At 39.1% G+C, this 14,350-nt stretch overlaps 1 protein-coding gene across 8 annotated transcripts in view; it reads right to left on the bottom strand.

Moving 5' to 3' along the window:
- The window catches only part of SGSM2 (small G protein signaling modulator 2), a 66,763-nt gene that overhangs the window by 51,243 nt on the left and 1,170 nt on the right, over positions 1-14,350 (bottom strand). For all 8 annotated transcript variants that reach the window (XM_062592558.1, XM_062592552.1, XM_062592557.1 and 5 more), the window contains exon 2: positions 6,924-6,999. In XM_062592558.1, the coding sequence (XP_062448542.1) occupies positions 6,924-6,999 (76 nt within the window). The remainder of the gene's footprint in view (positions 1-6,923; positions 7,000-14,350) is intronic.

Genomic DNA, 14,350 nt, shown 5'->3' on the forward strand with positions numbered 1-14,350 from the left:
CTATACTTTTGTATAGTACAGTATAGATACAGTAGGGAAAGCATGGTGAGAAGGAATCAAATGCAGGAATTCTCACCTCTTACAGCAGATTATAACACAACTGATTTTGCACAAAGCTCTGTTAACCCGTATCTCAGTTTCCTTACCCCTAAAACAAAAAAACTCTTATCTGCTTTAGCAGAGCGTTGCAAAGCTTATTAGACAAAAGTCGTGCGAAGTGCATTGAGAGTCCCAGATGGAAGGTTAGAAAAAGGGCAAAATATTATTAGCACAGTCTGTAGGTTACTACATAGGTCATTACCTGAAGATGCAATCATTCCTGAAGTAATGCAGTGCATCACCTAATAGTTCAGGTAAAAGAAAAAGAGTATGAGGTAGGATTGAGAAATCATTTTCAAAGGATATGTCTGAGTAATAACTGAGTTATCCAGCCACACATTTAGCCAAGACAAAGAAAGGGAAGTAGTTTCCACGTAGAGGGCAAGACAAACTATCCTACAAGCATCAGATTTCAATGAGACACACAATTAGCTGCTCCACCCTGAATATCTCAAAGCACTCTGCAAGCCTCAGTTGACAGATACTAGCAATATCTCTGTAAGTTAGGTATTTATCATTCCCATCTTACAGATGAGGAAACAAAGGCACAAATAATGCTTTGTACTGATAAAAGGCCTCTTAGCAGAGCAGCAAACTCAACCATGCTCTTTTACTCTGCTAATACTCAAAAGCAATTCAATTTCATCAAGGCAGCCTTACTTAAATCTAAGGATTCAAACCCTAATGCTTGCCTTTGAATTAATTCACAAACAGGGCACATTCCATTATATTTGCTGCATGTTCCATTACATTTTGCTAAGTTAAACAGATTTTTAATTCTTTGGTTATTGTAGCATGTTACCGTCAGATCTAAAGATGGGCAACCATGCAGAAAAAGGTTTAAAAAAACTGCAGGTAGTTTATGGACAGCACAACAAATGCAGTGCACAGAACTGGGAAATCCTGCTTGCTGATTATTGCAATTGGTAAATTCACATTAGATAATAACTGCAGAGATAGATACAAGAAAAGCTTCCTTCCCCCTCACCTTTTCCTTCAAATAGAAAAGCTAGAATTTCAGGTGAGAACACCACCACCCACCCAAGCTTTTGGGAAGCTGGTGAAATAAAGGATGGAGAAAGAGGCACAGCATTTTTCCTGGCTTGCAGAGAATGCATGCATCTGAACAAGTAAGCCATGGCCCATACATAATACAGTGTCAGCTACTGTTACTAAGGAAACGGCACCAGATAACCTAGGCTGAAAAAATCCATATCCAGCTCCTAGCAGAAACACACATCCACTATTACAAATATCCACAAAGCCTGCACCATTTCCTTATACCTTTGACTGACAACACAATACAGGTGAAATTCACTCGACAGCAACCTGTAGCCCAGAGAAATTCGGGCTGTTGGGCAAGGCTTTGGGCACTTTGCTTTCTTGTACAGAAGCATAAGCTGAGTTCTCTTTCAACTAAATCAAAAGCTATCCACATCCTCCTGATTCCAAGGTTTAATGTGGGTAAGTTTCATGCTTAGGATTGTGCATAATTTCTGATCAAAGACTACTTCAATTCTAGCTACTAAAAACAAGCAAAAAAAAAAAAAAAAAAAGAAAATCTGTTGACAGCACAAAAATGGATCATTCCATACATAAGCAAGCACTATTCCATTCCATTCCAATGCTGGGAAGGAAAGGAGTTCAATATCCTTGTCCCAGCTGTGAACTGATCAAAAGTGCTGATGGAAAGCTCATTTCACTGTGCACTTTATCACATTACCACTATCTAAAATCCTTATCTCGTGCTTGTCTGCCCACACACATGATCTCTGCTGGGGATTCTGCTTGATGAAAGTCCTTAAGAATTGCCTCCATATAGGCTGTAAATCATATATGTCAGTGTGATCACTCACCAATTCACTGTGGTTCCCCAGAGATAAATAAAGCAGTTGTTACAACAGCAGCACGTGAAGTAGTCTAGTAATAAACCATCAATTGCTGCTGAGAGAGAGAGAGAGAGAGAGAGAGAGAGAGAGAGAGAGAGAGAAGGGCCTGGAAATGAACATATATCCAAGTCATTTGTCCCCCAGTTGATCTCCTAATATTAAAGCATTCTACTGCAGAAGGAGGAAAGTTCCAAAAAGGAGGAAAACTCAGCTAGAAATGAACAAAAGTTCAAAGATTATGCCTGCTAATTTAGCCAAATCTTATCTGCTCAGGAGAGTTCTTCAGAAGCTAAGCGTTCCTTCCTAAGCTGAAGGAATAAGACAGCTGAATGAAATCTCTACCAACTACATAATGAAATAGAAGCAACTTCCTGTCAACTGATGAACTATCTATAAATTGAATACTCCGTATAAAAACAAGCTTTTAAAGCTAGAATAAGCATTTTAAAGAGCACTGAAACAGGTTGCCCAGAGAGGTTGTGGAGTCTCCTTCTCCAGAGATATTCAAAACCTGCCTGGATGCAACCCTGTCTAACATGCTCAAGGCAACCCTGCTTGAGCAGGGGGGGTTGGACTAGATGACCTCCAGAGGTCCCTTCTGACGTTATCAATTCTGTGATTCTGTGAAAGGTCTCTGTACTCCTAGAAATGATCAAAGAGACCAGTGGTGTCTTGGTTAGAGTGCTCACTGCAATCTCTCTCATTCTTCTTTAAAATGCTGCTAAAAATACACATGCTTACAGCAGTTCTATATCAGTCTCATACTTCTCTGTACACTCCTTTGATAGCCTGTGTTGTAAAAAACAGTACAAGCCTTATACAAACATATCCATCCCCAAACCCATGCACAGTGTGCCACACTACCAGTGAAAATTCATTTGTACAAAAACATCCATAGGATTTCCAGTGCGTTTCATTCTTGAGGTGTTTCAGACTTCAGTTGGCTCAGCTCTAAACAGATATATGAGATGGTTCTTGATCCAGAAGGAATGTTTTCTTAATTCTGCTGCAAAAGCACACCCGACTCATCCCCCCTGCCTGCCACTCCCCATTCATGCACTGGGAGTATATAAAAAAAATAAAAAATAATAAATAAATAAATAAATAATAATAATAATAATAATAATAATAATAATAATAAAGCAAACTCATTGACTTCTCTCCCTCTCCTCAATATAATTCAGAAGGACTTTGCAGCTAGTTGCGGGCTTTGTCTTTTTGCTTTTGTTTGTCCCAGCATGGCACTAATTAGCCACATTACACACAGTACAAAGTGTACTGCTATAATTCTGAATCATAGAACTAAAGCTTTAGAAATTTAGATATCAGATAGGATGAAAGAGTAACTGGAATGTAAACTAGGTTATAAACTGGGTTGAGAACAAATTCAAAATCATCTGCATTCATTTTTTTCCCACAAGAATAAAAACATCAACACTGTTTTCCTCCTCTTAAATCACACATTAAAAGACTATAGATTATAAGCAGAGTCATCATGGTCACAGCAAATCTCTCCCACTGGAGTAGAGAGAAACTTGACTGATATGCACAGGATGGTTATTCCACAGGGGTCAGCAAGAATGACAGTGAGCTCCTCTGGGTTCTCTGAGACTGGCTTTTCCTTTAGGACCTCACAAAGGTGAGCTCAGTGCTTCGTACAGCATATCACTCCATGCTCAGCTTGTTACAGAGGTTGTGCTGAGCCTGTCTCCTATCTTAGCAGACATTATTTCCATAGTTCCATTAGGGTGACACTGGAGAAGGAAGCAGAACCTCCTACCAACTGGATGCTAACATATCTCTCTACAGTTGAACCCCTATAAGCTACTCTGGGCTCAGGCTTCCAACTGAACCCTACACAACATAAGCTGCTCTTCTGGTCAGTTGAATCCAGGACTATGGATACACATTTCAAGGTCCAGCCATAGGCTATGAGGAAAATCATTCAGACTCAATGCTTTGAAGTAATCCTACAGGAATAAAACAGTCTCAGTAAGAGGAGGTTAACAGATGATGTACTTCAGTTAGAACTCAGGAGCTTATTTAGAACACGTACTTCTGCATGGGGCTGTCCAGTGAAGATTGCCTCTGCCCTCTCAGCCTTGGTGTTTCTTGTACTTACAAACCCCATGTGCTATAATGAAGAGGCATATAAGGATGTGGGAGAAGTAGTAACCACTAGTTAATTCCTAGTGGTAGCTGTGGTCATTTAGGATCTAGGAGAGCTAAGAAAATTTCAGTTACTGAAAATCAACTATTATGCATTTAAAAGACTTCTACTAAACTCAGCCTTACAGGAAAGTAAGATGATTCATATGAATTCTATATTTATGATGAAGATTCAGTGAAAGTGACTCATGTACTGAGCCAATCTAATTTTAAATAGATGGGGAAAACCTCTTGAAGAGGCACATGAAACTGAAGTGGGAGAGCAAAGAGAACTGCACACACAGGACAGCTTCAGTCAGGAACAGTTAGCCAAATCTACTAGAAACAGAGTTTCTTCATTCAATTAGCTAAACTGGTAGCAGAACATTCAGCTTCACCTATTTCTGTTTTGAAGTTAATTAACTCTAATATTCAAAGCAGCAACCTTCCTGCAAGTTGGAATACTTCCTTAAGCTAATTAGTATTGCTGGGCAACATGGGGAAGTTCATGAAGACTTACTAATCCTCCTGATCCTACAAAATTCAGAACACAAACCCAGCTGGAATCAGGGCAGTCCATATCAAATAGGCAGCCTGCAGCAAGGGCACAGAATCAGGGTTTCTTCTGTTCCTGTCTCAGATTCATTCTCAGCTGTTATTTATCTACTGTATCTCTATATTTCACAGAGTATTTCACATAATCACAACCTAAATGCAGGAAACAGTAGCAGAGTGTATATGTAACAAAATTTGGTCATTCACATAGGGTAACTGGGAGGTCTTGCTTCAAACACAAACTGATACTAGAGAGAGACATATCACAAAAATTCTTCTAACATACACCTAGAAGAGCTCCGTGCAAATGTGACATGCTAGTCATAGAAGCAACATCCCTAAACACAGAAGCTACTTGAGAACTGATGCTACTATATTCAGGTTCTTACATTTCTTTGTTCCCTATATTCTGCATAGGATTTACGCCACCAAAAAGCCCACATCCTAGAAAGTAAAATCCTCACTAATTCACTAAGAAAGGGAAAAAAACACACAGATATAAACCCTGTAGATGAGCTTTCAACTCACTAGCATTCAGTTCATATTGGTGACTTAAAAAACTTGGGTACCAAAGTCAGTTCTGAGTTTGGGAGGGAGGCAAAGGAAACTACAGTGTATACTAATAGCAAAAAGGTATTAGCCAGAGAACACAGCCCAGTCTTGCGTTCCTCCACTGAATATGTAGGGATGAATAAATTCATGTAAACTGCAAGTAAAAGATGTCTTGAAAATACCAAGCATCTCAGTTTAACATTAGTCTAGCATACTTTAATAAGCACAGCAGAGTGGTGGGAATTTGAATGTAGCTACAGGAAAAGGTTACTAGTCTCAAAATTTTGCTTTCAGAAACATGTGTCAATAGTTATTTCTCTAAACAATCCATTTGTCTTCAAAGACAAATCTAACTTCCACTCTTAGCATCTCTATCATTGACACATAACTGGGTATGTTTGACTGCAAATCCTGCATTCTGCAAAATGCAGAAGTGTTTAGATGGCTATTCTCCAATCATTCTCGAGCACTGGTCCCAGTTAAGTCTTAGATTTGAAGTATCAAGAAAAAGCAGCCAAGAATTCACAGACCAATATGCCTTTATAATTATATATAGCTTTAATTCTCAGCAGTATTTTCCTGTAACATTTTTCCCTTTTTCTTTATACACATGCCAAAGTTTGATGGATAGTGTTACTTTTTTTTTCGTTATTATTCTCAGTAAATTAGGGACTAGATTACAAAACCATTGGACCAACATTCAATACTTCCTTTTTAGGCATGTAAATGAAGTAGCTAAGCCTCCAAAGGAGTGCTTGGCATCAATTCTCAGGAGCTCAGCTCTTCTGAGAACCCTGCACTGGACCAGGTCTGCTTCACTCCATCATCACAACACACACCTCAATCCAAGTCTGTAGAGACCTGGCAGACAACAGCCAAACTTTGGAATTTATTCAGACTTTGATTCTTATACAGAGAGTTCTGAAATACCAGCTGCCTTTGATATACATGATGTTATCTTCAAAGTTTGGGGTTTTTGCTAAATCTTGGTATCATATCTTCCAAAACACAGTTATAAGGAACAGTCACCAATATAATGGCTCCCTGATCGTATTAAAAAATATACAAGAATGTCCACAGTGTCAAAGCCTAAACCCTCAAGCTCTGCATAGATACACCATCTACATAATACAGCACCCAGTTCACAGTGAACAGTTGAGAAGTATTCTGAATATCTGAAATATGTCAATTAGTCAGCAGGATGATGCTGCTGGAAAAACAGGCAACAGCTCTTTCAGTGACTCTGGGCTGGATTCTGCCACCTTTACTCAAAACACCCTATTCTTCAAGTAGAGTGAGACAACTTACAGAACAGAGGACTTTCAGCTGGAAGGGAGCTGCCAGACTTTAATCCATGGGTGTGAAAACTTGATCTCTTGTCAGTTACTCTCTAGGTTGTAGCTTAATATCTGTGTATCTCTAAATATGTGTATTTTTAGTTTACAACTACTTCCTCATATATCTCCTTGTCATTCTGGCTTGGCATTTATTTGGATTTTAACAAGAGTTACTTGCAATGTACACATGGAAGCAGCAAATGTAAAGAAAATCTGGCATGGGCCTGAGCTCCATGTTTTTTGTAATATTAAAATCCATTAATTTATCTGTGACAGCAGATCAAAAACAGTTCTATAAGAAAATTAAGACTATTTAGTGTTTGCTCTGTTGTGTGTCATTTACCACATAAGGCGATGATGTGACTGCTGTCTTCATGTACAAATTTCCGGGTGACAGCTTCTTCCATGATCTGCTTTACCTAAAATAAAGAAGTAAAAAGAAGTGATTGTAAAATACTAACACAAAGTCACTACTTGCAGGGAGAGAAGGACAAAAGCATCCAAAAAGGGAAAAGAATAAGGACAAAACTAAGTATGTTTTCATGGGATGGGGGAAACATTGGGAGAATAAAAAAAGAACAGGTCTATTTGTAATGGGCCCCCTAAAAGGCTGAATTATTTCAGAGCACTCAGAATGGTACTCTGGAGTACTTCCTCAGCACAAGTTCCAAAAGGCTATGCAAACCCCTTTATACAATGCATCCCTTGCCTTTGTGATCACTTCTGCTCATTAAACAAGATTATGCATCGCCATGTGCTTTCTCCACTTGTGGCATTCTGCTCTTTTTCAAGCAAAAGAATCCATGAGCTACTTAGGCATGCATCCCAAAAGAGGTTTAGTGACCTACCTCCTGTTTTGTCAGAGTAAATAACTCAATATCAAAAAGACTACAAATGGCTTATTGGGAGGTGCAAGGCAGTGACATTTCACAGCCAGTCACACAAATGCTTCCTGACACTTACCTCTGTGTGAGTGGGTCAGAGTAGGAAGAAAAAGCCATTTTCAAAGAACTAATGAGTAGTTTTACTCATGCCAGTTTGGGGAATCAGAAAAAAAAAACTCTATAAACACACATAGAGTCTACTTTGCTGTTTCCTCATCTGTATCTGTTAGAAGCAGGCATTTTGCTCAATTTTAGAATACCCCGGGAAACAGGCATACTTCATGTTGCTCATACTTATAGATATGCAGCCCAAAGTAAACATTGATAATATACGGATGTCTTTAATAATTGGGGCTTTAGATGCTACAGTAATTACAAATGATGTTCTCAAGGCTCTATTGTGTCAGACTCTACACAAAAATAATATAGTGCCTATAGAGAAGACAGTCCCTTCAGTTCAAGCTTCTAGACTCAATTTAAGAATTACAGTTAATAAAATTATACCTATATCTATCATAGTTCTTACTGATTTAAAACAAAGTTCCTCTCCTGTTTCAAGGCTGGTATGTCAAGCTCCAGAAAGAATTCAATACAAATTCCCTTCAAAAATTAAGGAAGAAAACAGACAAGTCTTACAATTAGGCTCTTAAAGAGAGGCTGCAGCAATTCTCCATTTATCGCTTGCCTATTCCTTCTCTCCCCAACGGCTTCTGTAGCCCCATGCCAGATGAAACCTATTTGCTTCAACCAACTAATTTATCAGACACTCACTCCTTGGCCATAGAGCACTCGCTTTTCCAGATATAAACCCACAATCATTTTTGGCTTTTCTCATTCATAACTATAATCACAGAGTTAAGACACACTGCCTATATAGAGGCCACATGATTTTCAACATATGAATGTAAATGCCATTGTGGTAGATGACTTAACAAAAAACTTCTTCTGCCAAAACATGCAGTTAAAAAAATAGTAATAATTGAAAAGAACTTGTATAGCAGTCATGGAGTCCAACAAATTGTGCAAGAGAATTATTTGACAGGTAATCACTCCCTTTCCACAGGCTGTTCTTTATCAACAAACTCAACAAGATGGCCTGCATATCAACCCAACCTGACAGGAGTACCAAGGCAAGCTGTACAGCAATGTTCTGTTTTTTAATGTAGGCCAATAGCCTGCAGCAGAGACCAGATTTCAAACCCAGGAGGCCAGCAATTCAGCATCTCACTCCATGCTTCTCAGTACAGCTGACTACTGTGCATTGAGCTCTCATGAGGCTGCATCTGGCACCTGAGATAGCAAGTTTAAAGCTAGCTGAATTACCACTTCATTGTAGAGTTGACAGGTTTTCAGCCTCCTTATTCAGCGCTGGAACCAGTGGGAGCCGCAGGTGCCTGACCAACATCTGGGGTCTGCATTTGCACTGCTGAGATGATGAGGTGGCAACTGTCTATGAAGGTGCTCTCTCCATTTTGAAGGCCTTCCTCCTCTGACAAGCTCATTTGCAAGGTCAGCTCTGGAGGCTGTAATCAAGCATGCCGTATCCTGATGGTCACTCTGAGGCCTCCATGCCCCCTCCTACACACCCTTCACCCCTATTCCTGCCCCAAGCAGCAGTCAGAAGCAGTATTTGCCACCTGCACTGGCAAAGAAACCCATTAAATCTACTAACTGCTTTGAACACGCTGCATTTATTGCAGGAGTTAAAGGGTTGCCTCCTCTGGCTAGAGGCAGCACTGCTAATGGACAGAGAGGCACCTAGAGATAAACCTGCTCAAGTGGGAAACAGGCAACTGAGGTTCCCAGGTGTGATATACATTCCCTCTGTTGCCTTGGAAACATCACCTCCATTCTCTGTGCTTCATTTGTAAAATCAATACAGTATCCACTCAACTAGGCTGCTGATTTATATTTGTCAGGCGATACAAGCAGCTAGAAAAGCAGCAATGCATCAGCTTCTCTGTGTTTCAGTCTCTCCATTCATGAACCAGGAGTAGCAATGCTCCAAAGGAACCACACAAAGCTTTACCAGAGCCCAGTGACAGAAGACATTATGCTCTCCCTGGAGAAGGTAACAGACTCTGAAGGCACCAAGATTACCAACCATTAGAGAGCAAAGATGAAGAATGACCTGCCTATCTGAATAAAAATCTTGGCATTCAAGGGTGTAGAATATCCTAGTGGGAAAGGCAAGCTCCTTGCCAGCAAGACAAGCTTCTTGGACTGAGGTTGTTGTACATTTGTACAGCACTGTAACAGCTTGTTGCTCTAACCTTCTCCTACACCAAACTTAAGTCAAAAGATATGAAATAATAATGTTTCACCAAAGAGAAACACAAGAGAAATGCATCTGTTTCATTTTGTAAGTCCTGTTACATGGAAGCTTTAAAAATAGAAACAAACTCCAATTTTGCAGGAATCTGCCAGTGTATGAGACCAAGAAAAACTACTAAGAAGCATCATGCACCAATTTTATACTATTTTATACACAACTATAGTGCCAAAAGCAACCTACAGGTATCACCTTTCCATCACCCAGCTCTGAGCTCCTAGCCTGCCCCTATGAGCATAAACAGATAGGACTTGTCTTACCACAATTCTATAAAACTATCCCTATGATGGGTTTCCTATTACAGCTGATTCAACACACCTCAATATATCTGCAATCTTCAGGCTTAGGAATGACTTTTTAAATTAGCAGCACTTTTTCAAAGTACAGGTTACAGTGCTTTCCCCATCACTTCACCATGCTGGGATGCTGGACAAACACCACTAGGACAATGTACAGTTGGAGGCAATATGGCACATAAAATACTGGAATAACTAGGACCACAGTTAAAACCCACAGCATTTTTCCCTCAAATAAGAAATCTCCAATATCTCAGCATTTTTCCCTCAAATAAGAAATCTCCAATATCTTTGCCTTCTTTAGCTTGTGTAGTTACTGTTCATCCCATTTATTGATTGTTCTGGCTTTACAAAATCTTTGTTACTCTTGATGAAGATCTGGGTGGTGTCAATACAAACAGTTAAATAAATACCATGTTTCTGCCCAGAGGTGACTGCATTTAAGGACCAGCAATTCCATTTATGAGTGCTCTGAAATCTTTCAGGTGAAAGCTTCTAAGGTTATCATTATCCTATTTGTCTCACAGCTAGAAAGAGTGCTAGGTTTAAATCCAGAAATGGCAAAAAACTCCATTTCAGTAGGTAGAAGAAAATGGCTAGAGAAAAGCCTGTTTTATAAGCCTACTTGTCACAACAGATTTTCCTGCAGAGAGAGATAAATGTTTGAAACATGAACTTATAAGCAGCCTCAGCATGAATCCCAGTAGAGCCAAATTTTCAGAACACATTACATATCTTCCTTTCTATTAGAATCAAGAAAATACATTCTTTACCAGTGGGAATGGCAAGTCCATCTGAGAAAAAGCAAACAGCATTAAATAATCCCAACAGAAACACATAAAAGGTTTTTCTGGGGGAAAGGGAGTAAAATAATAATAATAGAAACACTTTGCACCAAGTGACTTTCAAGATACCGTTTTATATTTTACAAAGATAACTGAATTTTAATAGGCTTGGTGCAAGTAGTATACAAAAAGAATACACTTACTCTGAACTCTATTATATATTAAGGTTATGTGAAAATAATGCAACAGAAGGAAGAGCTTTAGTTTAAAGGACAAGGGAAGCGAATGACTGGTTGGAGAATATATATTGATATGGGCTAGTCATAAATTTTCAAAGGAAGAAAACCAGCACAAAAAGACAGGCGGGCATAAATGGTAGTATGAAAATTCACACTGAAAATAACCGAGGTTAAAAATTCTACAGGAATAAATTATCTACTATTAAGGGCAACATAACCTGGTGGTTTGTATACTAAAGATTTGCATTCAATTTCTGATTTCATTGACTGACTGTTACAAAGAAAACCTCAGTTTCAATGTCTCTATTTCCTCTCAATACCATTTGTCTTCATGTGAGCAAAAGAGACAGGGTCCTCTATTTCAAGTCTGTATAGTGCACAGGCTATAAGTCAGGGCAAAAGATACTACCTTAAAATATAAACAATCATCAAAAAGCTGTCATAATTATTTTAGAATGGAAAGCTCTGAGCAACCCAAAAAAAGTGAAGTCAAAATAAGTCCTCAAAAAGAGCATTTATAAGGATTTGGAGAAATAAAACCAAATTAAAAGCAAAACAAAAACCTAGACCATAAAGAAGGTATGGATTACACTTCCAAGTGCTATTCAAGTAATTTAAAAGTTAAAGTCTAATTAAAACACTTTAAACATTTTAAAGTCAAATTAACCTCAAATTTTAAAAATATATATACTAAGTCTCCGCAATTCAAGCTGGTTTGAAACACGAAAATCAGTTTCATTTTCACTCTCATACATTAGCTCAGTACTGCAATGTTTAGGCTGGAAAAACATTTCTCCAATTTATTTATGTATTTATGTAAACATACTAACCCAGGAGAGCAAACGTGCACACTTCTAAATCAAACCTTATGCTATTTCGGCTAAAAGGTCTTATTTTAAGCTAAAACTTCTAAATGAAGTGGCAAGTTCCTGGCTGCAAACTGCAGCCTGTAGCATACGTGTGAGCACTACACAACGCAGCACCTGCTCAATGCAGTGCAAAGAGGTGGGGTTGTTCTAGGACATGGTTCTACAATTTCACGTTCAGACCATTCTTTACATGTCTATCCCTATATCACCACTTCCACTCAACCCACATTGAGTGAAATGTCTGATATGCCCAGTTTCATCATTGACAAATATTAGGGTACCAGATTCAGGCTCAGGAATCCTGGCAACAGCTTTTCATATGATCTTTAATGAATCCTGCTGTCTTGTGATTTCTGATTTACCCAGCTGTGAAGTGAATGCATGGGGAGGGGAAGAAGCAGAAGGATAATTAGGGCTTTTTAAATATTTTTTATTGCTATGATGGGTACGCATTACATTCCCACTTACTTTTTGTGTAACAAAGGGCAGCTATACACAGCTGTTACATTTTGAATGCCACACAAACAGGTAGTTTTGAATGTCCCCCTCCCCCCCAAAAAAATAGCGTAGTTTAGCGTACCGGGAAGAGATGGCCATTCACTGAGCAGCACTTCCATCCGGAGTGTGTTCAAGACCTTGCTCTTAGACTAGTGTGCTCTTAGACTAGATCAACAAGCACCTTCTACAATAACAGCTTGGCAGGGAACCCAAGGAGTCTGCTGTTAGAGAGGTCTCAGACAAGGCCTTGCTACTGCAGCTCTGCATTGAACGGCCAGTCCATCCAGATGTAAAGCACAGTAGGAACTCAGTGGCTGCTGAACACATCCTGACAGGTAACAAGCAGCACTCTTCGTAAAGACTGAAGCATTACTAGTCCAACTGTAAGTGTGGTCAAACCCCATAATCCCTGTTCAGGGACAGGAGATAAGCAGTTTATCCAAGAACTGAACTCAGTTCCATGCCTATATTGAAACCGCATCATGCATATACCACACTGCTGCTTAAAGGAGAAACAGACAAACTAACTCATCCTTCCTCCCCACTTTGTCAGCATACTGTCGAAAGTACAGGTATTAGTACCACATAAACAGAGATCATTCTGTTGATGACATTGCCAGGTAGGGTTTAAACTCTCCAGCAGAGACTGAAGAGAAATAAAAGCTATGTTAGAGGCTCATGCAGGCTCAGATTTCATTAATTTAAATTTCTAATACAAGATAAGATTTTTCAACTCGGAAAGATATAAAAGCAGGATATCTGGACTACATTTTACCATCACAGTTTGGATGAGGCACAAATGAAAATCAGCATAAAAACTAAGCTGAATTACAAGCACAAGATCGGTAAGATACAAGGTGCAACTATTATCCAACAGCAGAGTTTGGTCCAGATCCAGTTTCACGCAATTTAACATCTTTGCAAACTACAAATAACTGTTATGTTATCCCAGTGGAAACTGTGGTTCACAGATTAGACAGACCTACTAGCTCATCTGGTCCAGCCTTTTCTATCTGTCATTCACAGCAAGAGCACTGACACAAGTTGTTCTAATCTGTCCACTATGTCTTTATTTAATATGCATAAGAGGAGTTCAAGCTCATACAGAACAAATCATGCCTTGGATATGTAGCTGAATACAAGCCAGGATCTTTTTACATGCCAGCTAAGCTAAATACAGCTGAGAAGAGTAGCCAACTTCTATGCAGCTAATTAATATAAAACACAGCAGTCCTGTGTTTTATATTAGCTGATGCACTCCTCAACTGCTGGTCTTGAATTTTGCTACTGGAGGCTTAAGCTCAAGGGCAGCCTATCCTGTGAGGGGTCAAGGAAGAATTCTCTCTACAGACTAGTTATTTCACTAATAAATTTTCTTGCATCTTCAAATAAAGCAACCGCTTCTAGTCACCCTGGAGATGAGCCTAAGGAGTCCAATGTGTTTCAAGACGATAGTTTCTGTGTACAGGATGCAGTGACTGAGCTAAGAAAGCAGTATTGCTCAGCTCTACACAGAAAATTTTATATTCCTTCTTCAACTAATGATAATCCTATTAGAGCTTAGTATGGAGGAGAATTTGTATTTGTTTCTGCATTCCACTTACTAAATCAAATTACAATTCAATTTGGTAATTCATCAACTTCCACCATCCACCACAGACTACAGATGTAACATTTACCTTCTCAGACTCTTAAAATGATCTGTAACAGCCTCCTGTTAAATGCTACCTTGCTATTACCATGCAAGGACCCTCATGTTACAGGAATTTTGAGTCAACACCATTCACAACCTGTCAGGTTTAAGGTGTTCAAGATCACAATATTAGGAGAAAGCTGTTGACAATGAGAAATATGATTACTGCAAATG

This window comes from Rhea pennata, chromosome 20 (assembly GCF_028389875.1).
Source record: "Rhea pennata isolate bPtePen1 chromosome 20, bPtePen1.pri, whole genome shotgun sequence".
Taxonomy (NCBI): domain Eukaryota; kingdom Metazoa; phylum Chordata; class Aves; order Rheiformes; family Rheidae; genus Rhea; species Rhea pennata.